Source organism: Pomacea canaliculata, linkage group LG1, assembly GCF_003073045.1.
Source record: "Pomacea canaliculata isolate SZHN2017 linkage group LG1, ASM307304v1, whole genome shotgun sequence".
NCBI lineage: Eukaryota > Metazoa > Mollusca > Gastropoda > Architaenioglossa > Ampullariidae > Pomacea > Pomacea canaliculata.
In genome coordinates this window covers 32358052-32385711 of record NC_037590.1, presented here as the reverse complement: position 1 = coordinate 32385711, position 27660 = coordinate 32358052, and the positions used below count along the sequence as shown (strand labels likewise).

Below are 27660 nucleotides of genomic sequence, written 5' to 3'. Positions count from 1 at the left end.
TTGGAACTCGAACAGCCGAACGTCCGAGATGAGCCGAGTTGAGCCGAATGGCGTTCATTCTGCCAGCGCGCCTTGCTTGCGTCATCAGTGTGAGTGCAGAGAGAGAGAGAGAGTCACGTTTTTGTGGAGAGAGTCATGAAATGTGTGCAAAATGGGCAGAAATCGCAAATTTTGTTGAACAACATCACCCTGATAAAGTGGTAGCAAATAGAGCAGTTAACATTTTTAATGACAATGTTATGTCCACTTTCCGCAACATTTTGCAAAGGAGAAAAAAACAGCAAACAATTGACAAATTCTTCCGTAAAGAAATCATACAAGCAACTGCAGAGCAAGATTCTGATTCTCCTCAGCAAAAGATACAGAGAACAGAAACACCCGAAGAGCAGTTACCCTCTGTTTTTATTGAAGAGGACTCCCCTTCAAAACAATAACCATCCCCCTTCCCTCCTCCCTCCACATTCATTCCTTCCTGCCATAAAGTTTGGTACAGGTACAGTAAATGAAACACAATTTACTGTACTGTACTGTACAGTACATTTTTTTTTTTTGTTTTTCGTTTTAATAAATACACTTTTATTTCTTATTGAGACTCATGTTTGTCTACATATTATATACAAATTAGGCCAGTAAATAGGCATTTTCTGGGGCTTGGAACGAATTAATCCAGTTTCCATTATTTCCTATGGGTTTCATTGCTTCGGTTCTCGAACAATTTGGTTCTCGACCGTCCTCCCGGAACGAATTATGTTCGAGAATCGAGGTATCACTGTATTTTGCTAATGATCATGCAAGAGAAAACAAAGCTAATACCAGCTATAGAAACATGGCATTTTACTCGTAATAATGCACTGGATACTTATTTCGTGACATGACAATATCGGCTCCAACTTCTAATCGTTTTGAAATATTACTATTGCTAAACATTATCATGTTAAAAATTTTGATAGCGATGCTTCACGTAGCCATTGGTAATCCAAATCTGGGATCACGTGCTTTGAAGAGGGATAAAAGAAAAATGACAGTAAAAAGGGCAGTAATCCTGTTGATCTTGCCTAATATGAATCATAATTCAAAGTCATTTGCGTATTTTAAACAACTAATCAAAGCAATCATATTTCGATCTTAACTCACGAAGCAAGTAGACTGAAAGACAGCCGAATCTTATTGCGGGTCATGTTAATAACAGTGACGATGAGAAGTATAAGGTTTTCAACAGATAACACAAAGGGAACGTTGAAATCACAAATATTGATGCTTTTGGTGTTAATCGGATGGTCATGTGTCTAATGTGAATGAAAATTATTTTTCAATTGCTTAATTCAAATCGCCATTTAGCGTGGGAACAAACAGAAACGGCTGTGGCTACACGTGGCTTAGCACGCAGAAAGGTAGCCAACGTGGAAACTCCACACTGGCAGAATGAATCAGTTTTGTGTCATCATGCCTTGTCACAGACGGTATTAATACCCGTATACAGCTTACATGAATCTTAAGTGACTTGCGAAGTAGAAAACGTGTAAACAGTGTGGCAGTTCCATCTTTTTTTCGTATTAATGTGTTTGTAACCCAGAAGTCACTGAAAGGACAGACCGATACACGGTGGTTTAGTAAACAAGTAGAAAGCTCTGAGAGTGATCCCCCTTCTTAAAACAAATTATAGGGTTGTCGCCCTTGATCCAAGATGACGGGGGTAAGTAGGCGTGTGCAATACACGTAAATAATTTTTTGTGTAGGTCTTAGTTATTATATAAGGTACATAGTATTTTATAGTGTTTTCCTCAGTGATGGAGTTTGTTTGTTGCCTTCGTATTAATAATATTAAAAATTGACTTTAGCCGCTGGCATCACCGATTTCAGTAAGACACGTTCACGCATCGCTGATATCGTTTAAAAATTTTTCGAGTGTGTATTGAAATAGTTTCACAAACAGCAGGCTTTACTCTTTATTACGAACTTCCTTTTTTGCTTATTGGTATTTGTTATTGGAAGAGAATTAATTTATGTGTTTGAAGGTTTTTACACACGCTGTATGCCAGAAATTATGAATATGTTCCTTGTGTTCTTTTTTGTGACCAGACTGTTACAGAGCCTCTCACGAATACTCTTTCTGTTGACATCAAACCAAAATAAATACCACTGTACTCCTTAATAATAAATAAGTGATAAAGACATTAAAGATAAAATACACAAGTTATTTGACAGTGACAGCATGTAACATTAGTATTATATTATTTCTGGTTTCAGTCTATATTCATAAGAATTTTCATGAAAAGCTGAATTAAACAAAACATGCTGTATCTTATGTATGCTTTCTTTAAAGCAGGAGTAGTTATACGTTGAAGCATGAAACATTTAAAAGAAACAGTTTAACAGGCAAAAAAGCATCCAATAAAGGAACATGAAATTCAGTATCTTTAATTACTTTTTTTAATAAGCATGAATCATTTCATATTAAGGTTTTTGGGAAAATACATTTTTTATAAAGTAATATTAATTATAAATTAGGTTAATGATTATTAAGCATAATTTGTTTTTGCAGACATTAAATATCATTGTTTTGAAGACAATTTAGTGTTGACTGTTAGAAGAACATTAGTGTTATAAATTTAAACATTTCTCACAAAATTACAGAAACTAGTTGTTTTGTGAAGAGAAACATTTTTTCTCTTGGATTAGAGCACTACACAGCATGTGACACTATAATTTCAGTCCATAAAAGTGAATGTTTTTGCTATAGTCAACATGAGACCTACGTTCACTGCTTATTGATGTAATAGCTAGCAGTGGTATGTAGTAAATGCCTTAGATGTAGTACATGAACGATTGATTTATTTTGTTGACTAGATGTGGTGACTATAATTTAAAGGCAAAATGCAATGCTTTCTTACTGGTTCTCCTAGTGTGACATCATAATTTTTATCAAAGTTTTTACAAGTATGTGATTCAAGCTTTTATAGTTAAAAGTCTTTATGTATCAGCGAAAACCACAGTGAAAAACCTGCTACTTCCCTTTTGTCTCTCCAAGAGCCAGCAGTCTAAAGTTTCTGGACATTTACAAAAGCCAAGGAAAACTTACCTCCCCCCCCCCCAAAAAAAAAAAAAAGGAAAAGAAATTGGAAATTTTGTATTTAGTGACACTACTAAACTGACATAATAGTATTGACAACAACAAAAAGTGACGAGGAAGCAACCTTGCCACTGCATAATAGGTTACGTGCGAATGCAGTGATGTGTGCGTTTGCGTGCTTGCGTGTGTGTTTTGGTAGTTAAGTGAAACTACCAGTCACATCCTGGTTTCTGCAGACTAAAGTGACAACAGGAAACTGCGCACGCAGTGTGTGTTCCTTGTAATAAAAATATTTTAAAAAATCACCCGTTCTGTAACCGACCGCGAAAGATCGATATCTAGTAATGTGGCCATCCTACTCGCCGTTATAGCAGCTGCATCAGATTGCACGGAGCTAGGTCATCTGGCGAGTGATTCCCGTACACCAGCAACGTAGCTCACGTCCTTATCACTTTTAGCAGCGTTCTGAAGAATAAAAAATAACTTACAATCAGGATTAAACTTGGAGGGATACCGGAGCGCCTGTCAACAAGCGCACTACCTTCCTGAGACAGCTACACGAGTGGAGACATTAACATCTGTTGAGCGGGAGGACTCCGCATTACGTCACTATAGCGATGCCGGAGAATCTGTGCACCTGTCTGGAAAGGATCGGTATTGAGCAGTCACACTTCTGACTGGTAAACTGTTGTGACAGCAAGTCTTGGTGTGTGCTACACAGCGACCGGGCCTGGGGTAGAAAATTGCAAGAAGAAATTTGCATTAGCCACAGCGTTGACCAGATCGATGGCGAAGGTATTGTGTTTGGGAATATCGCGCCGTCGGTAGCGAGTTTTGAGTGAATTTTCTCATTTCAGCATCGTATTTGAGCAAGTGTTCTGCACGACATTTTGACACTGCACTACACAGACACATGCGTATGCACCCAGTTACACCCGACACACTCGTGCACGCAGGAACGCACGCGCACGCACGCGCCCCTTATCACCGTGTTATTTTTGTAATTTTAGATGTTGCCCGCAAAAATATACATTTCCATGTGACTAAGAAATTGTGAGAGCTTCGGAAAACTCACAAACTTGGGTATTGTTTCATTAAAAATTTCTGTGTGTAATTTGAAAAATTATTTTTGCAGCTTTTCCGAACGATAAAGTGTCCATCGGAAGATCTCTCCCTGACTAACTGCGTATTAGTTAACGATGGAGATTTCAATGGAGTGAAGTAAGTACACAGCTGGATTTTTTCTTATTAAATCACTAGTATAGTTGTTAAAAATAATCAGCATTTCTTTTATGTTCTTATGTCCGCCGTTTCATATTTCCGTGTGTGTGTATGTGTTCACCAGTGTGCATTTATTTGTGTTTTGGTGGGAAATCTGTAATGAAAGAAGGGGACAGAGAAAAAGACTTATCCTGTTTAAACGACTAACGTATGCAGTTTTCTCACTTTCTAGGCATATTCAAGTAACACCATCAGGACATAGCCATTTTGTGTTTACTGTGTTGGCACACCCAACAGTACCTCCAGGAAAGCTAGCTTTCAATGCAGCTCAGGTATGTCTTGAAAAAAATAACTAGTACTCTGAAATTGTTGGGAAATATATTATTCATTTTTTCTGTTATCTTTAACACGTTTACTAGTGGAAATAGTTTGTATAAATGTTATATCTTATTTCATTATTTAAAAAACTGAATATCATTGGATCATGCATTACTCACAAGCAATCTGCTATAGACATTGTGAACTGCAAAATTTCAACTACATCATGTTTAACATCTGTAAATCTTTTTTGCCTAAAACAGAGAAAATGGGCAGGCATTGTTCTAAACTCCGATGTCAAAGTTCAGCAATTCCAATTCAATGCCAAGACACAATGCATTGGTTCTGTGGTCCTGGAGATCGAGCCACTGCAAAAAAAGAGGTGAAAATCGATTTAAAAACTAAGTGTTAAACAATTAAAAATCAGCATATCTTTTCCTGAAACATTTATGCATCACATTTTAGGGGGGAAATTTGAGTGACTGAAACTATTTCATTGGCTGCTTTGCTTTTAAAAGAACATGTAAGTGTACTAAAATGTGTTTGTGGTTTTTTGTGTGTGTGTGTGTGTGTCCGTTTGTCAGATTAATGTCCTATTTTTACTTTTATGTTTTGAGAAAGTATTTTTTCAGGGGAAGATTAAATGGCAGATAAGGTTTTATTGCTTGTGTTTTTAAAAGTTCTGATCTATGCAGCTCGACCCCACCACAGAGCCTGGACAGTGACAAGTTGGCTACAGAATTCTTGATGACATTTGGGGGTCACAGTTTGTCAGTAGAACAGCCTGTAGTCTTTGGATATGATTCCAAACTATACAGCCTATTGGTCAAGGAAGTTGAAGGTAACAATCTAATATTTGGAAAATATCATTTTATTTGTTATATAAAAAAGAATGTATTCTGTTATTGCTTGCAAAAAAGAAAATTGAGTAAGATTCACTAGTACCGTTAAACTAAAAGAGATGTGATTGCAAAGCTACAGTTGATCGGAAATGTAAGGTGACTACTATAGATGGCTGTGATCATATAAGATGACTGTGGACGGTTATGAAATCTGCCTGACTGTACCTGGAAAGAGAAAGCAAAGATTAGGTACTTAGGGAAAGGAAAGAAGTTAAAAGAGACAAGAAGTGATTGAGTAGAAAACAGAAACAAATATTTAGTTGAGATTAGGAGCTATTTTTTTCAAAACAGGAATATAATGAATTCAGAACAAACTTAGTAGTATCAATGAAAAGATAAACAGGCACAATATATTTGCCTGATCAATTTCTATCATATTCTAGTCTGCTTGTATGCTTGAAAATGAGTGAAAGACTTGCTAAATTTACATTCCTTTTGTTACCAGTGTTGGACTTCACATATGCGAAGGGACAACAGGTTTCAGGAAAACCTAAATTGGTAAGCTTTAATTTTCCTGTTGTAATTTTCAGACATACCATCCAAACAAAACAGAATTTAAGAAAATAATTTGAAAACCGATTGTGCCGAGTTATTGTGTAGAAGATACTTGCAAGATATGCTGTGGGGCTTTCAGAAAGAAATCTGTTGCTACAGCCAGCCCCAAATTTCTAATTTGTTTATTGTCTAGCATTTTACAAATTTATTCCTTCACAGGCCAACATTGGGCTGCTGACTCCAAATTCTGGTGTGATCTTTGAGAAGGCAGAGAACTCCAATCTAAACCTTACTGGCAAGGCGAAAGGGTATGGATAAAAAAATGTACTCTTGGATCAATAAAGCAATTGACTAAAGGCCTCATGAAAATGTGAAGGCTTTTGAGTACATTTAGTAATATAGATTATTTCTTTATAGTTTACTTTTAGGATGAGGGAATTATTCATTTTGGTATCAGTTGTATGTATTATTTTTTTAGTTTTATCATGTAAAAGATAAAGAGGGGAAAGCTTGGCGGTGGAGATTTTGAAAAGTTAATGATGTAAGAAGGTTGATTTCATAAGATTTATTTTTTGTTATTAAGACAGCCAAAGATTATTTTGCTTGAGACATGGAATGCTCATAACTATGATTCCTCTGTCATGTTATGTACAGAAAGTCCTCTTATCAGTCAATTATCAATCCAGACTGGGATTTCAACAAAATGGGGATTGGTGGCCTTGATAAAGAGTTTACTGCCATCTTCAGGAGAGCATTTGCATCACGAGTGTTTCCTCCTGAAATTGTGGAGCAGCTGGGTAAGTAAATCTTCATTTTATGACAAAAATTGTTTTGTGTTTTCTCCATGTCAGTAGTAACTTACGACTTACTAGCGGGTTAATAATAATAGAAGCTACAAAGTTTTGATTTATTATTTTCTTTTGGAGGTGAAATATTGTTTGCTGATTTAAGGCAAGACATAGCAGTGCCATTTCAATGGAAGTTTTAATTTGTGGCAATCTTGAGGTATTGACATAAAACTGTCTAGAAATGTGTGTATTTTATCAGTGAAAAAGGAGTGTGCTTTTTGTTTTTCCTTTGTTTAGATTTAATGAGACATGATAATATAGTCTATTTATTACAAAAGTAAATCAAATCATATGCAAGTGAAAAGAGAAAACAGTCTTCAGATAAAGGCACACACTGTAGCTTATGCAAAGTTCCATCAGAAATTTACTTTTTTTTTTCTCAAGCTGTACAAAAATTGGAAAATTCCTAATGTGGACAAGAGCTTAATCTGAATGCAGTCAAACAAAGTCCACTATTACTGAAAGTGACAAGTTCACAGTTACACAAAAATTCTTTAAAAGGTTTTTGTCTTCCCACAATGCACTGTAAAACAGAAGCTGCATGATTTCTGAATGTAAACAAATGCAAGTTATTGTTTTTACATGTGCACTATTTCCTTAAAATACCTGTATGAAGAAAGAATCTTTAAAGAGTGGTACACATAATAACACATATTGCAAATAATAGTAGTACACAGAAGAATGACAGCATTTCTGGTGCACTTTGAATAATAAAATCTTGAGCCTTGATCTTACGTTTTTAGAACAGGTAATGTTGCTGCAAATAGAATATATTAATCATGTTGCTGCTATGCATATAAAAATGCTTTCAGGGTTTTTTTAAATTTAATATCGATCATCTGTCTTGCATTTTCCACTTGTGTTTATATTGTGCCATCATATCAAAATAGAGAAATTGAAATAGCTGCTGTTCCATTATTAAATGCTTGTTTTTAATGCATCACATGTTTGTTTTAATTTTTTTTTAAATAATCCTTGAGTAGGGATAAAGCTTTAAAAAATTGAATATGAATTTTGTCTTAAAGGTATGAAGCATGTTCGAGGTATTTTGCTGTTTGGACCACCGGGGACAGGCAAAACACTGATGGCAAGGTAAAACTTGTTCTGTTTGCATCATTTGTTTGGCTGCTGCTTGTTTTATTCAAGCTGATTATTGTTTTAAAAATTGATGCATTAGTCATTAAAACATGTCTTTAAACAATAAAGTAGGTAACATTATTCGCTGCAGAGTTTTATGTATCCTCCCATGGTGATGTTTGAATATTTAAATATTGAGGCACCCTTCAAACATTCAGGACTCTTACTGTATTTAGGTAGGGGCTTGTATATACATATGAGTTGGTATGTGTGTAGGTAAGGAGATTGCTAGGTGCATAAGAGCTATTTATTGTTGTGCTGATTGAACAGACAAATAGGCAAGATGCTCAATGCAAGAGAGCCCAAAATTGTCAATGGTCCACAGATTCTTGACAAATATGTAGGAGAGTCAGAGGCGAATATCAGAAAGCTCTTTGCTGAGGCAGAAGAAGAGGAAAAAAGGGTTAGTTAAAGCTTCATATTTGGAAATAAATATTCCATAAATGCCATTGTATGTGTTTGCTCATTTGTTTTCAAATAGTGATATCAAGGAATTTAGAACTGTATATGATTTTTCATTAATTTACTGTTTGTGTATTTTATTTGTATGTTAAACTTTTATGTTAAGAAGCACGTTGTGCTGGCTAACTTATCTTTGGCTCTGGTTTTTGACTATTGTTTTCAAGATTACATAATACTTCATAAAGAATCATAAAATGGAATTTAAGACAATAAATTAAGAAGAGGATTTTAAGATATTTTGGTATATTTGCTTAAATTTGAAGAAAGCTGTACATCATATTTTAAATTGTTTTATTTAAAAGATTTTGTAATTTAAAATTTGTATCTTATGCAACATACATTTCTGTCTTTATTTTTAAAACTCAATCATTCTTTTCTTCACAGTGTGGAGTTAACAGTGGTCTTCATATCATTATTTTTGATGAGATTGATGCTATCTGCAAATCAAGAGGTTCTGTGGTATGTATAGTTATTGATTTCTAAGCAATGCAAAGACTTTTGCAATAGTTTATCACTAGCATGGTCATTGTTCCTTGGTGCTTTGTATGTGTGAGAGAGAATGTAAGTGAGAGAGAGAGTGTATAAGTGAAATGTGGCCTGTATACTATTTTATATATTTTCAGGCAGGTAATACTGCTGTACATGATACAGTTGTTAACCAGCTTCTTGCCAAACTGGATGGAGTAGAACAGCTGAACAACATTCTTGTTATTGGTCAGTACTATGTATTAGAAACGACTATTTTTTATTAACACAAACAGCTGCTAAGTTCATTGTTATGATTATCTTGCATAGGCAAACACATGACAGTATTTGCATTTATTTGACTACATAGAGTATATTCATGGTAACCTGGTTTTTATTTTTAATTTCAGGTATGACTAATAGAAAGGACATGATTGATGAAGCATTGCTTCGTCCAGGCCGGCTAGAAGTGCAAATGGAAATTGGTAAGTATTGTTCAAATCTCAGAATCTTTTTATTTCTTTTTTACAGTTAAGTCAAATATGTATGGTCTACATGCCATCTCCACTCTGTGACTGAAAAACTCTAAACTGTACAGAGTTAGACATAAATGATAAAGAAGTACTTTAACTTTAGCTAATTGGACGTCCTGGCTTCCTTCTAGAAGTTAAAGAAAACCGTTATTTTTGTCCTTTCTGTTACACTGTTATGATCTGTCATGCCATTGTGTTTTGTCATGTCACTCATTTTCTGGGAAGATTTGCATTGTGTAATGGAGGCAAGATAAATTATTGTGCTTGTTTTCATTCTGCAGGCCTGCCAGATGAATTTGGTCGACTTCAAATTCTGACAATTCACACAGAAACTATGAAAAAGCATGAGAAGCTGGATGCTGATGTTGATCTCTCAGAGCTTGCAACACTGACCAAGAACTTCAGCGGAGCAGAGATTGAAGGGTTGGTGCGAGCAGCACAGTCTACAGCCATGAACAGGCTCATCAAGGTAAGGTGATACATGCTGCCTGTATCAGAATGTATGCTGTGTAAAGGACATGCTTCAGCAGATAGTATAAAAGTGTAGCTAAGTGAATCTAATAAAATGTAATGTGCTAGACTTAATAAAGGTTAATGCTTTTGTACTTGAGCATATTTTTATGCTATTATCATTTTCATATTTTCTTATTAAGTTGGTGTATATTTAGTTAGAATGTAACGGCATATAAGATCAAAACTAGCACATGACATATACTAACATGCCACACATAGAAGACAGTTTCTTCAGAAACAAGGTGTGTTTGATTTCTGATAAAAATGTATTGATTATGAAGAAATGGAATCTAAGTGCACTAATCATTGAATGACTAGGCATCATCAACTGTGGAGGTGGACCCTGATGCCATGGAGAAGCTAAGAATCCGAAGAACAGACTTCATGCACGCCCTACAACATGATGTCAAACCAGTGAGTGGTGCTTATTAGTGTTTCAGTTCTCAACTACGTCTGCATAGCTGCATATCTAGAGTGAAAACCTTGAGAAATAATTCTCTATATCATGTTAGATTATCTTTATATGATAGAGAATAAATATCTACATCTTATTTGTGTTTTAGATTAATATTTATATGGAATAGGAGGATGTGAATAAACAAAAGTCACTTAAACTTCTTATTTTAACTAGTTGTGTAAAGAGCACATAGCATCCAAAGGTCTTTGCTTTGTTAGGCCTTTGGCAGCAGTAAAGAAGAGCTGGAGACATTCCTATCTAATGGTATCATCAACTGGGGTGAGCCTGTGAAACATGTGCTGGAGGATGGAGAGCTGATTGTTGGACAGACACGATCCAGCGACCGCACACCATTGGTCACAATGCTTTTGGAAGGTTGGTTATATTTTCTTGCTCCCACTTGCAGCATCCCTCGAAGTCTAAACTTTATTTGTGTTAAATCTTTTCTTTATCAATTCTCTTTAAAAAATGGTTCATTCATTTTTTTTGTTTTTTTTATTTTTAATTTTGTTCTAAAAAGATTTCTTAATCTTGAATGTATTTTAAAGAATTTAACTAATCAAGTTTACAAAGCAAATCCATTAACCAAAGTTGAGAAAGAAGAAATTGGTTTGTAGTTTGTTGGCTTATTCTTCTGTTATATGCTCTCATCTCAATATCAAACTGTATTTTGTTGGATAACATGGGTATGTTTAGTATCTCATTATCGGAGGCTTTACTCTAATTTTCATTGTGGCACATTTTTTCAGGTCCTCCTGCCAGTGGCAAGACTGCTTTGGCAGCTAAGATATCAAAGCTTTCAGATTTCCCATTCGTTAAACTGTGCAGTCCTGAGAATATGATTGGATATCATGAAGCTGCCAAGTGCCAGGCAATCAAGAAGGTCATTATTAACATTTGTCATTTGTGTTTAAAAATGAAAACTTTGGTCAGATCTTGCCTCATTCTCTTTAGATTTATGCTCTTTCTATTGAATGTTTAAAGACTGTCCTTTTATAAAAGTCAGCTTTTTAACAATATCATCAGTTTATTGTTCATTATGTAGCTAACAAGAGATATGTTAATTTTTCAGATTTTTGATGATGCATACAAATCTCCACTCAGTTGTATCGTCATTGATGATATTGAGAGATTGCTTGGTATGGTCACCTTTTCGTTTATATTGAATATTTTCTTTGTGCTTTCCTTGTTATGTTTCAGCGTTTATTCCCATGAACAACTTTCTGAAGATTATTTTGCATTGACTTCTTTACTTTTCAATATTTGTGTGACATCATATTCTAATCTCAGATATAATAAATTTGCAATGAGAACACTAAATCATGACTTAATGTGTTAAAAAAATAGAAATAGCTGGTTAGGTGTTAGAAATGGCACTTGTACATTGATATATTTATGTCAAGACCACCTTTTAATGAATTTTAAACCTGATCACTTAAATTACTGGTCTGATAAACTGTTTTTCATTAATTCCAAAAGATTATGTAACAGTAATATTGATGATGTTATTTTAGAGATGCTGGGAAGATGTTGTTCGTACTGTAACAGATTCTTCCACTTTCAGACTATGTTCCAATTGGTCCTCGTTTTTCTAACCTGGTTCTGCAGGCTTTGCTGGTGCTGCTGAAAAAGGCTCCACCTCCTGTGAGTACAGCCAACTTATTTTTAGCATTGGCTAGCAGAGTCGCTTGATTCTTGTAAACAAAGTGGAGAATTAATGTGAGGAAAGAACCATTCAGATGTCAGTCTTCAATATTTTTTGTAAAATTAACCATGGCTGGCAGTTTGAAAGCTAATTTCATTGCATTGATGTAAATGGGGGACCACACATATAGCAACACAAAGTCTTTAGAAACAAATAAAACAAAACATTCATTTAGTGTCTTAGGTAACTAGGGTACTACTGGATTACAGACCAATATCTGATTTGTGATGGTGTCACTTTTTATTAGGGTCGGAAGCTGCTGGTGATTGGAACAACCAGTCGTAAGGATGTGCTGAACGATTTTGAGATGCTGAATGTCTTTTCCACGGTTGTGCATGTATCAAACATCTCCAGCAGTGAGCACTTGCTGACAGTGTTAGAACACTCAGAAGTTTTTAGCAAGGACGAGGTGGATGTCATCAAAAAGAAGACTCAAGGAAGACGACTTTTCATCGGGATCAAAAAGCTGTTGGTGCTCATTGAAATGGCTAGACAGGTATAGAGACAAAACTCATTCATTCTGTATGCCTATGTGTTTGTGAATACATTTGTGTCTGTGCATATGTATGTATACTTTCAGTTTGTAGCAGTGATTCTATTTGTTGGTCACTTAGAATGATGCAAGGATTTTGGCTGTCCTGTATTCAGATCTTTTTGTGGTTCATGTCCCAGGCTTGAAGTTTTGCTTGAAGTTTTGTTTTTTGACATTATCATCAATTCTCAGGGTCTTGTTTCCAAGTGTTTTTTTTCTTTGGAGGGTGCAAAATTCAAGTATTGGCTATGTTTTATTTTTGTATTTTCATGGTTATTGCATTTCAGATATTTTCATCAGAACAATAGCATTTCAGTTTATAATCTTGTTCCTTTTATACAAAAGTAGTTTTTCTTTTTTGATAGGGACACACACAGTGTTATGCATGCCTCTGTCCATAGCCAATGACAAAAACCTAACCCATGTTTCCTTGTTTTGCAGACAGACATTGGCGAACGTGCTTCAAAGTTCATATGCATTTTAGAAGATGAAGGCGCCCTGGAATATGCCTAAAAATTACATCTGGTGTTCTTCGTTCTATCTGTAAATCAACATCTGGAAGCCAGCAAACATCACACAGTGCAGTGCTGCAAGTTTTAGTCATGCTGCAGTTTCCTAGTCATTAGCTGAAATAATTGTTCTTTGCTTGTGTGTTTCATTTATAAATACAAAATTTTCAACATCATTTGAGTGACTGCATGATCCCATGGATTCAGATATATGCATGCACTTGTGTGCGAACGTGCTAAATTCCACAGAGAGAAGGTGGCAGAAAGCTCAGTCGTCCGTTTGCAAGGTGGACGAGTTACCTCCCCTACGTGTAGACTTACACTTCGTGTTGAGAGACTTGCTGTGATAACTGGAATAATACCACTTTTAGAATGGGACCGATGACATCCACTATTTGAAGCAGATAAAAAAGTGAATTTAAGCAATTTTTTAAATATTTCAAAAGTTTTAATTGTTTTCTTTACATTCCAGTATTTCTGTAGGTCATCTTGGTGTTTTGACACCTTGTTGTGCATGCAATCCGGAATGGATGTTGGGTCAGTGGCTTATCTTAGGCTTTAGATTGTGAGTAGCAGACGGGTCTAGTCGTTAGTCAATGATGCAGATATGTATTCTTTTCCACTTCATCTTCGCAGTGTAGTATTAGCTTTGTTAAAACAAATATGTTATCTTATTCTGATGGCTATAGAATGCAGTTTTTCTCATTGTGATAGGTCAGTTAAACAGGGCTATAAATTGCAAATAATCTGCCACTCTTTTCCGTAAAGTGCAGAAGTTGCTTTGAGCCCTCTCAGATATACAAACACATTAAATATGGTTATAAAGGCAAATTTGTCTTAACAGATCCCGTTTATTTGCTCTATGTGTGTGAAAGTGTCCAAATAGTTCAGAAGATAAATGAAGTCTGAGAAATCTTTGTTGTGTAATATTTCATACCAACGCTCATTCAGCACATCTCTAGTGTCTCTGTTTCAACTTGTGATAGAATCCACTTGTGGATGTAAAACCGTTTGCCTTCAGGATTTACTTATTAGACTCTTTAAACATAAAATTCTTTATTATTGTCCTTTTCTTTTTTTAAGATTAGTCTTTCCAAGATCTTTGAGATGCGTAGCTGTTTGCAGTAGAGGTCTACAAACTAAGGTCTGAACCGCAAACTGAGCTGGTGACCTTTGAGCCAGATATGTTCCTGAAGCTAGCTGCTATAGTTTACATCTTCACCATCTAGTGTGAGAAGCACAAATCCTACTGGAAAAAAGTCAAAATATGGCATTGAGTTTGCGAAACGGTTGGAAGTTTTGAGGACAGAAGTGATGCTGATTGTAACTCTAAAAACATGGCTTTGAAAGGCCTGTAATGCTGTTGGCAGGTCCTGTAACTTGGCACCTGTAGCCTCTGTCAAGCAAACAGCTGGAATTGAGAGCGTCATTTGTTCCCTGGTCTCGCTGGAAAATAAGTTTCTTTCCACAGATTCCATCGTCACGAGCCAGTGTCGCAGATATTTACATTCTTTCCCTTAAATATTTTTTAATATCTCTCTCTCTGCACATTGGTGAAGTCAATAGGGCGGGTTTTTATAGAGATAGAACCATTTGAATTTTAGTCTTGTGCTCTTCATTTACTTTCAAGACACGGTATCTTTCGTCTTAATGAAAAAGAGACCGAGAATTTCCTGTGGTACCGATGACCAGCGTGCAGAAATTTGTTATAGATAAGCACTGGACAATCTGTCTTTGCTGCTTAGAACTTTTGATTGACCATTTTACACAGTTGTAAAATTATCATTTTAGTATACATTTTCATCTAAATGTTAAAAGTTTGCTTTATTCATTATACATTTTTGTGCGTTTCTCACAGTTCAGAAATAGATGTACATTCTTGCATAAAATATATTGGCGTTGATTGTGGTACGATTTTGTACCATCGGTAGCTTTTTTTTGTTTTGACACGCACATTGTTACAAATACTTCTATCGGTAGTTTATGACTCAACACAATTTTACTACACTGACGTTGATGTGAGTGTTTTATCAACACTAGTGGTGAGTAAATAGTTAATATTATTTCAAAGGAATACGTTTTAATTGTATAGAAGACCTATTGCACTAACAATGTAGTTGACAGTTGTGTTCACTTGATACAGCTTGCTAGAACCGACAAAGATGCATGCTCGTATTTTGTTAAAAGCCGCCAAATGTTTGCATTTGTCCCAAGAGCGGTTTTGCATGTTGAATTTATAGACTAGCTGACCTTTGACAGTGGATACACCATTTTTACAGTGACTTTACGTGAACAATCTCATTATAATGTGCTTTGACTATTCACCGCTGTAAGCAGATGTCGAACACAAGCTAGCCATTTCCCCATAGGTTCGTTCGTAATTCATTCATTCTTTCTCTCTTTCAACTCACCACAGTGAAATAAGATTAGTAAAAAGCTTTGTAGTTCATGCTTTTTGTACAAAAAAGGGGTATTAGGGAAAGGGGAATCCACATAGGTCTTTACCTAACGATAATTTTACAGTCGGTAGATCTCCATGTTTACACAATTGATGCCCTCTACCTCCTTCCCCCTTTTCAACGTTTTTACTCCGATACTCATTGATTGTACCTTTGTCAGTAAATTACGGAACAAGCATTATGCAGGTGTAAATAAAATACCTCGATGGTTCAACTTCTGATGCTTCGATTTCTTCTCAAGACTAACTGTTGAGGCTGTTTGTTTGTGTGTGTTCTGTGCGACTGGTTTCCCGGCTCGCGTCGCTTCAATGACCATTCAAGGGGCAACAATTCTTCCACCCGCCGGCTTGTCGAACCACGATGGCGCAGCTGTTACAGGTCTGTCTACGGGTGGATGTGTGGGTGGGTTGGTGAGTTTTACGCCGTACCAGCAACTAAGGCAGCCGAGAAGTCCTTCGACATTTTTGTTGCTTGCCAAGACTTGGAGTAATTTGCATCTTTGCGGAGACAGTTTCATCGGGGCGTGATCTGACACTGGCCTGTCACAGTTTAAAGTATTTCGACTTTACAGACAGCGTCGAGAGTACCTTGGCGATGTTGAGGGACAGTTCAGTTTGACTTCTATCGGAATATCTTTCCTTCATGGAGCTTTGTCACCATCAGCGAGGTAAATTCGGAATATGTGATACATTACAGTCCAAAGGCATGCCTTTTAATATTTGAAAAGTGTTTTTTGTTTTCCTTTCAAGTTACTGAAATTTGATTGAGATTTGTATATATCAAACACCAGTCTATGTATGGCAAGGGGGAGGGGAGAGATTTGACCCTGTCCCTAAGGGTTGCGTAGGGTTTTTGCTTCGATGCATACTACGAGGACTGCCAACAGCGAAAATCGACACTCGATACATTTAGTTACAAAACTGGCTTCTGTTAATGATTGAATTCAGCAACTGAGTAAATTACTAGGAAAATGTCTGCTATCATTGAAAGAACAAAAAGCTGGAGAGGGCTTCATCAGTAAACTAATGAACCGCTTCCCTCCCTGCACCCCCCACCCACACACGGACACAAACAAAGAGACACACAAACACTCACAAAAACACACCTTTAAAATGTCTTTTACCTGCCTTTCTATGTACCGGCCTCCTTCCTTCCCCTTTACATTCCTCACGACCCGTGTTCGCTCATAGCATCCTGTCTGCTTCCCACCCTCTACTCTTCCCCCACCCTAAATTCTACTCACTTTCTTTAGCGAGCTTTCTGGCGATAGCCTGAACACACAAAGGCCTAACGACTTTCCAATGTGCCAACTGGCTAAAGACCGGATACAGTTCAACGCAGACGTCCTCAAGACCTGCTTTATTCGGTTTTGGGTGTTTACTGACAAACTACAACCTCTCACATTTATTCCTTGAAGGACAAAAAAAATCGCGTTTTTGAGAAACTGTGTCCCCGTTATTTGGCAAGAATCACTTCCGTGATATTAATATTAAACCAACCTGATGCGAAATAAATATGATTGTGCTGGAATTATCTTGTCGTCAATGAAATATCAGTTGATAGTGGCAATGGAAAATGGTTTTCCCTCCAGTGAGATTAGCGATGAAGGGGCAAAATCGCAAGTTGTCGTTGGAGATATTTTTCCCCCTTGTACAGCCACCATCAACTTCAAGGAAAATTTTAGATTGTGTGATTTCTTCTCAAGAAATAAAAAACGAAGTAAAAATATTCCATCCTTAAAATAAACTTAAGTGAACAGATGTCACACCTAACACAGTTAAAAGGCCGAACAACAGTTTAAGATTTGCTGTTCAAGACCATTACTGAATAATAATCATAGTTTCTTCTCCGACATCTTCTCACTCTACAGACAAAAGAAGAAAAATGTACATAAAGTGAAAAATAACATTGCAGAAGGAAGGACTTTTGACTGACAGTCACATTAACGAACCCGTAACCCGACAAGCTGAAGTTCCACAAAAATTCAGAGAGACGAGAAAGAAAGGAAAATTCTTGAAATGACTGCATTCTTAAAATAATTGCTGCGATTGATTGCGCTGCGTGTGAATAAACACGAGGCGACTCGCCGTGCTTGCACGCGCAACACATCACGTGCACACAGCCAAACGGCCCCGGGGAGGGAGGCAAGCTGTGATTTAGAGAATAGCACACATGTACGACTTGAAAAAATGGTACAAATCATATCCATATGACAACAGCATGCTATAAATATAATATCCATACACTTGAAAAACTTTGCTGCAGGCGCGTGCACGCACACACACACACACAGTATCCAACTAGGATATAATGGAAATCTGTTTCATTCCCCCAACCATAGGGAGAGCGACGAAGGTTTTACTGAATTATTATTATTCGACTTATTATTATAAATTCATTTCGTTTTAAAGTCGATTTTTAAGGGTATCATGTACATCTTTATAAAAAAAAAATCTCCTTCGATCGCAGTACACACGTTAAGGTTTTATAATTATCTACATATTTCTCATCTTTTAAACCGTGGAAGACTAATGAGGCAAACCTATTTGTTATCGGTAAAAACCTTTTGCTACCTCTCTATTATCATTAGATAAGTCGTAATGTCTTGCTACTTATATGTTATCGGTAGATCAGTTATTCTCAACAGAATTTAGTGTCATTTATCCAATTCATTCATCTCCAACTCCCGTTATAATAATAAGACAAAGAAGGAAAAATACAAAGTGGAGATGTAGAATGTAATTGAATATTAAAATGTTGTGTTATTTCTCTGTTAAATTCTACTTGTCCACTTTTCTGTTTTCCTTTTTTTTCTTTTGCAAACATACTTCCGCCTCAATTTGAGCTAATTTTGTATTTTTATGTCTAACTTTGTATTTTGATGTCTGAAAATTGTAAAAAAATTATTCACGCATATATCATTTCTATTGTTCCCTCTGATCAGTTCAATATTTATTATTATACATTAATATTTAATTTCTATATTATAATAAGGCATAGTTTGGTGTTTGCAAATTAGTTTATAAACCATGTTTGACTTTTGGTATGCAAATGACTACACATCTTTTTTTTGTTGCTTGCTGCAGCTAACATTTCACTAACCACATCTAAGAAAGTGGGAGGGGGAGGGGGAGGGGGAGGGAATGAAATTGTTTTCTTGGAATTACAGGGGTTGCCACACTTTGCATCCTATCCGAGATACTGTCAATGCCGGCGCAGTCGGTGCCGTTGCCAAAGTTTGCTGGCCTCGCGAGCTACAAATTAAGACAGGATCCCTCTCCCTCCCTGACACTGACGCCAGCAGAGCCCTGGGCGCGGGGGAGGATGGGAAACCTTCTGCTGATTAGTTGTAAGTTTCTTTAATTTTATGGCCTTGCTCTTAAGTAACCTCGGTCAGGCACCCGTGTGTGTTCCGGGTATGTTTATGCAAGCGTTCTCGTGACGTGAAGCGCCGAAGCCAGGAACTATTGGAGAGTTAATTGAGAATTCTTCTCAAGTTAAATATGACAAAGAAGAAGATTGTGTCTGACAATGATAATGTATGTCGGTGGGATGGTGGTGGTAGGGAACTGGGAAAAGTATGTGAAACGTTAATGTTCTAAAAGATGTTTATTTTAAGATCATACATTAGAAATATTTACGCAAAGTAATTTACACAAGAATCGAGATAGTTGTGTAAAAGCATCAAAAGAGAAAAGAAGAAAAATCGTGAAAAGCGACAAAAATTAATAATAATAATGATAATAATGATGATGATGATGATAATGATGATGATGATGATGATGATAATAATAATAGGAGGAGGAATACGAATAAGAAGCTGGTTTAAAATTACAAGATAATTTATGTTATTTAAATCTTTCGACCTGCTGCATACATTCAGAAGCAGTTTCCCATCTTCCTTGCAAACAAAACCTTATATGTTTATATTTATCTTCTTTTCTTCTCGGGAGTTAGAAATACAGATACATGTTTGCCTAGGTGTGTATAACGACAAATAACAAAGATAAGTATTCCTGTCATTTACTCGCTGATAGGCCAGGATTGTAAGTGTTACCTTGTAATTCAGGCGTAAACTTTCTCATACTTTTGATGACAAGCATATTGAAATGGGAACAAACCGGGGGCTTTATTTTATGTATTCTTGTAGTGAATGGCATCCCTCGCCAAACCTTGCCGCTGCTTGCAGCTTAACGACCAGCTTGACATTGTAATGATGAGCAACATATCACAACCCTCAGTACTAAAAAGCTCGCGGAAACAATGGACGTCGTGGTGACCTCTGAAGCGCGCGCGAGACACCCGAGAGCCTCTGTGCAGGAGAGTGCAGACCAAGGTGTGGCTCCTTTAAACATCCCTGAAAACGACACTGATAGTCCAAAGAGCGGGTCTCTCACCTTGGACATGGCATTGTTAGGGACACAACGATCGCTCCCAGCGGTTTTGTCGAGTGGAATGTTTTATGTCCGTTTGCCTCGCAACCAGTGATATGGGCCGTGTCGTTTAGGAAAGACCAGACCACTTTATGGTGGCTGGAAGCACAGATAGGGACAAATAAAACATGTCACGCCTGAGGCTAATTAGATTTACTGTTGACCACCCCTTCGCCCGCCCAAAGAAAAAAAAAGTAATTTGGATGTTGATGAGCGATGTGCTGCCTCAAATGGTGTTCACTGTTTGACTACACTCCATCACTTGCATATCTTTTCCTAAGCCAGAACAAGCCATTTTGAAAGAAAAAAAAAGAAACGAAATAGGCGTTGATCACAGATTTGTATCAATCATTTTTCTGTTAACACCTGAATTACACACGTAAAGACATCTCCGTATTTATCAAGCAGTGTTCAGATCCTGAGGATGCTGCTTCACTCTGAACCAGTAGTCATATCCGTGGAAAATATGCCATGGAGTGAAGTAGGATTTGGACACTGTTTCCTAACTACAGAGACAAGACTACTTCATGACTGCAGCCCCAGAACAGTATGGTGAGCGTGCATGCCGGTGTGAGAAAGTTCGGTATCAGAAAGGAACATATTAGCCAGAAGACTTCTCGCCAGTATAAGCCATCGTCGTCTGCAACTCACCCTGCTTTATTTCTCCGCTCGATCGTTCTATCATTTGGACTATTGAAAATACCTTGGCGGACACTAAACTCTGCATTTCATCTCCCCCTGCCGATAATCTGTCGGTCAAACACAGCCACAAGACCCCACTCACAACCGCCATCACGATACAGCGATAGAGACTCGTCTGGGCTTTTGTTCGCGTCCTGACCGTACAGCTGGGGAGGAGAGGGGACGATCCTCGGCCCGGAGAGAGAGGGGGGACCCTCTATTCACTAACAGCCGGTGTCTCTTTTCGTGCAGACTAGTGAGAGTGTAGTCTTCCTTGCCATCGCTGCATGAGCTGGAAAGCATCTTCTGAATTTTAGGGCTAAACTGACCTTAGTTGACCTCTTCTACAACCCCGGGTTCGTCGGAGAGAGGGGAAGGAGGAGAAGGGAGTGAGGGAAGTTGATGAGTTCATCAGATGAAAAGATGAAAAGACTGCCGTGAGGAATGATGGCGACACAAGTTATTTCGGAAAGACGACACCGACGTCAAGGTGAATGTAGTCACGTGATCACGTGTCAGTTACGTAACTAAGAAGATGGATTTAAAGCAATCACCTACCTGTCTCACGTGTGTTTGCACAGTGGGACATCTGATGTTGAAAAAGAACAACATAGGTTACGGTTTTATTTTAGGCTGTATCACCCTTTCAGAAATAAGCAAACAGATACACAGGCAAGAAAACGAACAAACAAATGAAAAAAGAAACCAAAGAATCAACGAAACAACAACAACAACAAAAAAAAAAAAATAAAAAAATAAGACGCTTTATCAAGCTGTCTAAGTGAAATAGCTGCACTGTTTTCTCAAGAAAAGTTACTAGCAGTTACCGTCATTTTTCATAGACATCAAACATTAGAAAAACCATAATAGCAATGATAGTTTCTTCAAAAAAAAAAACCAACCAGAAAACAAAAAAAAAACCAAAAAAAAAAAAAAACAAACAAACAAACGAAAAACAACAAACCAAAAAGAGAAAAAAACAAAATTTTGGTTCAGTTGTAAATTTTAAGTGTCTGGCATCGCTCAACAAGTATCATGTGTCCCCCCTCGTTTCATTTATACTGGAAAATTAGTCTTGGAACCAGGTCCTCCCGTCTTATTGCTGAACGAGGTCATAATTATGAAAGAAAGAAAGTAGCGACCTGCTTGATGATCTTCAAAAATGTTGGGAACCACTTACAAGAAGAGAGAATGGTGACTGAATAAATAAATAAATGACTGGACGAAAGAGAATGGTGGACACGTTGGTGTCATGCTAAATGCTTATATTCTGACTATCAGAATCTCGCGGTCTTATCTCGGCCTCGTTTTGACACCTGGAAGAACATGGCGCTCTTGTTTATTCTAGTCTGATAAATGGAATCCGTCTGTGACTTCACTGTGCCGACAAATTAAGAACACGGCACTACTCTCGATGGCGTGTCCGACCCTCGCTACTTGATTTACTTAAATATCTCAGGTAAGACCCGCTTTTATTATTTTTATTTCATTATTTGCAGAAGGTAAGGGGGAGGCGGTTTCTGACCTTGAATTTTCGAAAACCGTTCGCCCAGGTCATTTCAAGGCAGCCGACAGGTGTCAGGCAACGGACCCCAAATCATCTGGTGACCTGCGCATCCCATCGCTCTTTTTGACCTTCTCAACCCCTCTCCCTCCTTCCCGTCGATGGGGGGGAGCAGGAGCAGGATGAGTGAAGGAGGTCAGCTTGAGTGAGTGCAAGCAAGTCTGTGGTTTTAAGAATGGCGCATGTCCCGAGTCCCGACATTAACATGACTTGTAACATTTGTCAAGCTGCGAAAACTTCTTTTCCCCATCACCTTCCGTCATGCGCCGTGAAGACTTGGAGTCTTGGTCTGAGAATTATGGTCTGAGCCACAGATACAGCAACGACAACAACTGAGATGAATTGTTTTGAAACTCAAAGCGAGTTTAATAATCCTTGCGCGCGTGCGTGCGTGTGTATGTGTGTGCGTATATGCGTTTGTATACCTACCTAACAAGGCGTGTGTGTACGCATGCGTGAGTGTGTGTTCAGCGAAGCGTAGTGTCATGTCGTTTTCAAAGGGCAATAACTTTTTCGGTAGGAGTTCTGATCTTGCGCAATAAATCTAATTTTAAAAGGACATAAAATAAAGCATGCTAGCCAGACGGAGATATATAGAATAATAAAAATATTTTTAAAAAAAGACGAAGAGAAAGTGTTTCCGACCATCGGAAGTAAAAACTAGGATTTTTCCTGCTCCATTATTGCTGCCAAATAGACCGTGACAGAACTGACAGTCTCAAGCTGGTTGTATGTAGACTGGTCTGAAAAATATAACTTATCGAATTTGTTTTTCTCGTAGGATAAGGTGGCCATCGCATCCCGGTCTCTCGTTTTAGCGATCACAACAGCGGAGAGAGATGACAAGTTCAGACATTTGATGCACCTAGGTAATTTCAAAGGGATTGTTCGTGATTCAATAGGCAATGAAATCATCATCATCATCATCATCATCATCATCATCATCATCATCATCATCATCATCATCATCATCGTCGTCGTCGTCGTCGTCGTCGTCGTCGTCGTCGTCGTCGTCCACCACAATAGAAACAACAGCAAAAGCCTGCTTGGGACAGACACTCGACTTCAGGGCCTAGGGACAAAAAAATATATCACGCATCATCGCACATCAGCTTGTGTCAAGGACCTTCCCACAGCAAAAAACCGGCTACACAAGCCCTACTACAAATTATTTTATCCTCCTGTTGTCCTTCTGTTCCTCCGTCTGCGTGTCTCTGTCCGGCTGCTCGTCTGTCCGCCAGTGCACAATCCGATCATGCTACTGTCAGTGTATCTCTTACACATGAAAGGAAAGAAAAAAAGAAAGAAAAGGAAGACAGAAAGAAATAAAAGAATTACATTTTGCACAGTTCTGTTGACGGTCAGGTCCTTTTTTTTGAAAAAAAAGATTAGTTATATTTGCGAGAGAATAAGAAATTCAAATTCTTCTAATTTTTCGTTTTACCCTAACGATTTCTTGTTCTCAGTCCTAAGTACAAGTTGTAATGTTTATTGGAAATTAATTTTTCGTAATATAAATTTCAGCTCGATTATAATTTTTATAAAAATTAAATTAGTATTTTACATCATTCCTTTACCCCTTTTTGTACACTCTTCGTTAATTTTATATACATGGTATATATATTAAGTTACTTAAACCTTTGGTTGTTTTTTTAATTTTATTTTTTATTCTATTTTACCTCATTGAAAGGGGGGAACACTGACACTACTATTTCAGAAACACACATTGCACTGCTGTTGGAAATAAACAACCTCAGAGCTAAAGTCTCATGTTTATTTGCTTATTTACAAAGAAAAGAATGTTACCCGTTGTTGAATCGTCTTCGCTCTTTCGTTCCTGCTATTTGAGGGCCGAAGACCCTTTTAGACAAGTGCACAGATGTCACAAACCGAAACCATAGTAACGATATCTACAGGGAGTCAACTAAAAGAACATTACTGTCTGCTTGACAAAAACAAACAATGCATGAGTGTTGCCTTTCATCCAAACAAGCAATATTGTCATTTTAGGGCAACTATATGAAGGGTCCAGTGGAGTCAGTTGACTAAAGTCTGAAGCATGTACAATAAAAAGTCGGTGATATGTAAGCTTTCAGGAAGCTCTCGTCTGTCAGCAATGCAGCTGGGCCCTTGTAAATATCTAGTTGGCAAATTGCGAATGGTTAAAAATAATAAACAAACAAATTTACCTGCTTGGCAGATGGCGGACGTCCTTGAACATGCGTTTTCATATCATCTTATAGAGATAGGAGTTTTAAGTGAGCTTTGGTGACCTGTTTATCAAAACTACTGAATTACACACCCTCTAGCCGCCATAGACACACTATAAATAAAACTCAGACATTTACACCTACATTTCATTACCTTGTTCTTCCAGCCTGGATGTGCAAAAGTATTCTGTGAAATAGTTATTTGAACAAAATCAACAGCAGGAAGAAAATGAATGACAAATCTCTACTCGAACTGCTAGCGAGGTGTGATGCACAGAATCCCAGTGTTTAGTAAAGAGGCACGTGAGAAAACAAACACACACACACACGTACAGATGGGAAGGGAGGTAGAGAGACAGGATGGGGATAGAGGTAGGTGTGTGGGGGGTGAGGGGGAGATGACGAGTAGCAGTGCAAATCACTCGCTCTCAAGAATAAAGTGTAAACATCATCATCACCGCTGCCACCATCATCACTAAGACACTCCTCGTCCGCTCAACAAAACCAAAAAAAAAAAAAAAGGAAAAACTTTAAGAGAGAAAAAAAAAGATGACGACCGGTTCCAGCCGCTGCCCTGATGGATGTAAACAGCGAGATGTGGCTCACATCATGCATCGTGTAAAGGACTCGGATACAAAGTGAAGGCTGATGGGTGATGTGATCCAGACCTATCATCTTCTAATTCTCTCTTTTTTTAGCTTCCTCTCTCTCTCTCTACCCTACCAAAGACAAAATGTTTATTGCCATTTTTTGCTTTATTTAATACAAACAAGTAAAACATGTGTAATCATGATATATTTACTGAATGACGATGATTACCTGATACATCACTACAAGATTTGGACTTAGAGAAGTAATCCGACGAGGGTAATAGAAACAAGAACACCCACATGCAGAGTCTGTATAGTTGACTGTCCAACCATACCAAAACGAAATACAGCTGGGTGCACAAAAATTTCTTGTAAAAAAAAAAAAAATGAATGTTTGACTTAAGAAATATAGTAATCCACAGAATGTGTCTGAGAATGTTAGTGGTACTAACACAGTGAGTGAGCATTCAGACTTTCCAGTGCTGGTAAAATTTTCCCAGCATCTTCAACTTCTTCACTGTAGTAGTTTTCAAATTTGACAAAAAGTTTATTCTTAGCAAATATGACAGAAGATACTCTCCATATATATTCTAACAAATAAATCATCATCAGATTACTTTGTTGAGGATTATCGAAGAGTTGGTTCGACTCGAGCGATGTAACTTATTTATGTATCCTATTCATGCTTTATCAATATTTATAATTTTGCTCTGCTTACAATTTCGAAGGAATTATAAGAATCTTCTTGATGTAAAATTAACCCTATAGTTTCTTATTTCAATTAGATTACAGCAGGTCAGTGGCGACCTCAATGTCCAATAATGTAACCGTCATCATTAGTATCGTCAACATCAGATTTGTCGTCGCCAACTCCAGCAAAACAACAAGAACAAGTTTCTCTCGTGTTCATTACCAGTTAACAACAACAGCAACCACAAAATGATACAACGCTGTGACAAAGTTTCATCCACCAGTAAATCGCTCGGTGGGTGATCGGAATGGGGAGTTAATTAATTCCCTTGGGTTATACTCGCGAGTCTGGCAGGCATCAGGGTTGGGAAGGATTCGGAGCCCGGCAATGGTAAGAAAGGGTCTTCATTACTTGTAATTTAAAGAGGGGGAGCAAACTACTGCACCCTGTGCCATGAGTAATGTTCCTTCTCACTATTTTCTATTTTCCTTCTTTATTTCTTGCAAAGCCAATGATTCACAAGGATATAAATAAGATCATTTTGCTTTTTGCTTGAATACGTCCTAAGTTACTTCGCATGAAGAGCTGAAGTCGGACATGCGCAAAGAGGAGGTTGTGGAGATGGAGTGGGGGATGGGTAGTTGGGTGGGATGAAGGCCCACAGACAGATGAGACAGCGATCATCTACGCGTGTCGTTCATCAAGGCAACCTACCGCCGACGCCACTCTTTCACCTCAGACCACGCGTGCACCTCTAGAGTAACCTCCCTTCTGTCCACCTACTCACCCTCCCTCTCCCTCCCGAGCTGAATTGCGCCTTCAAATTACGCATTAGTCAACTCCTCGGTCTTCTCCTCCGTCCACAGGCTCACCGACATCCTACCCTCCCGGACAGTCCTCAGCTGCGTTTCCCTCAATCTTCACCTGACGGTAAATTTGTTTTGGATGAACAGAACCTTCCAGCGTCTCTTCAAGCCCCTTACCTCCAGCCGGTATATAACACAAAGAACTCATCCTCTTTTTCCCCCCTTCACCCAAGCAACACAGGTTAACTTTACCCCTCCCGCATTCTTTCTCCCTCTCCTCTCACCCCACCCTCAGGTTTGGTCTTCAACTTCCCTTCTTCGCTCTTTTCTTCTGCCCACTCGTCACCCAACCACCTGGCACTGTCACGCGGAGTCCTGGTCTGCACCTCCTCCAAGCTGGTCGGGACCTCAGAGGAAGGTGTGTGTGTGTGAGAGAGAGTGAGCCAATGTGAATCAAGGACTGATTGAGCTGTAACCAGACGATAGCTCCGCAGCCTCTCTCTCTCCGCACCTCCCAAACCCTACTATCCTCCCGCCCTTAACCACCGTCTCCCTAGGTGTTGCCACAAACTGGATTACAACACTCGTCTGTGGCGCATTTTCTCTACCTCTCCATATCCCCCCCCCTCACCCCAACCCCTCCAACGCCCCCAACTTTCCATCGAAGGTTGAGGAACTCAGTGGGTTGGCTCGAGGCATTACGGGGCGAGTTAGCCTTTCGTCGACTGCGACTCGTCCGGGCTAGCAAGCTCACAGGAGAGAGAGAGCGAAAAACAAAAATCCAGCGTGCCTTGTTAGATAAAAAGCAAGGAAAAAAAAGGCAATTCTGTGTGAAAAAGTAGTGTGAAAATCCTGGGGATGTATGGACGCGGTTTAATTGCACCGTAACAAGCTGTGAAGGGGAGGAAGCCGGAGGTTTACAATCCTCGCCCCGCTGCTGGTGTCGTCGAGGTCTGTTCTCATGCTGTGAGGCTCGTCTTCGTCACGCCAAGTGTTCGTCAAGAGCTTTTGAAAAGGAAAACAAAGCGGTTTTCAGTCTTGTGACCGGTGTTTACCAGT

The 27660-nt window shown here is 38.1% G+C and overlaps 1 protein-coding gene across 2 annotated transcripts; it reads left to right on the top strand.

Annotated features, from left to right (window-relative positions):
• Positions 1 to 1637: 1637 nt before the first annotated feature.
• LOC112567771 (vesicle-fusing ATPase-like) lies at positions 1638 to 15840 on the top strand. Of its 2 annotated transcripts, none has more exons than XM_025244588.1 (21): positions 1638 to 1693; positions 4206 to 4291; positions 4524 to 4623; positions 4873 to 4991; positions 5305 to 5450; positions 5957 to 6009; positions 6226 to 6314; positions 6661 to 6803; positions 7880 to 7946; positions 8262 to 8394; positions 8838 to 8912; positions 9077 to 9167; positions 9329 to 9403; positions 9733 to 9920; positions 10283 to 10378; positions 10640 to 10796; positions 11171 to 11304; positions 11494 to 11560; positions 11986 to 12065; positions 12374 to 12622; positions 13100 to 15840. In XM_025244588.1, the coding sequence occupies exons 1-21, from the start codon at positions 1685 to 1687 to the stop codon at positions 13169 to 13171; spliced, it is 2229 nt and encodes a 742-aa protein (XP_025100373.1). In that variant the 5' UTR covers positions 1638 to 1684; the 3' UTR covers positions 13172 to 15840. The 2 variants fall into 2 exon arrangements, with proteins under 2 accessions (XP_025100373.1, XP_025100382.1); XM_025244597.1 differs by lacking the exon at positions 1638 to 1693 and adding an exon at positions 3227 to 3865.
• Positions 15841 to 27660: the final 11820 nt, after the last annotated feature.

Excerpts from the sequence above, each read along its gene's own strand:
- LOC112567771 (XM_025244588.1), top strand. Across the intron at positions 8,395-8,837 it reads CAGAAGAAGAGGAAAAAAGG|TGTGGAGTTAACAGTGGTCT; the intron begins GTTAGTTAAAGC and ends TTTTCTTCACAG. Across the intron at positions 12,066-12,373 it reads TGAAAAAGGCTCCACCTCCT|GGTCGGAAGCTGCTGGTGAT; the intron begins GTGAGTACAGCC and ends ACTTTTTATTAG.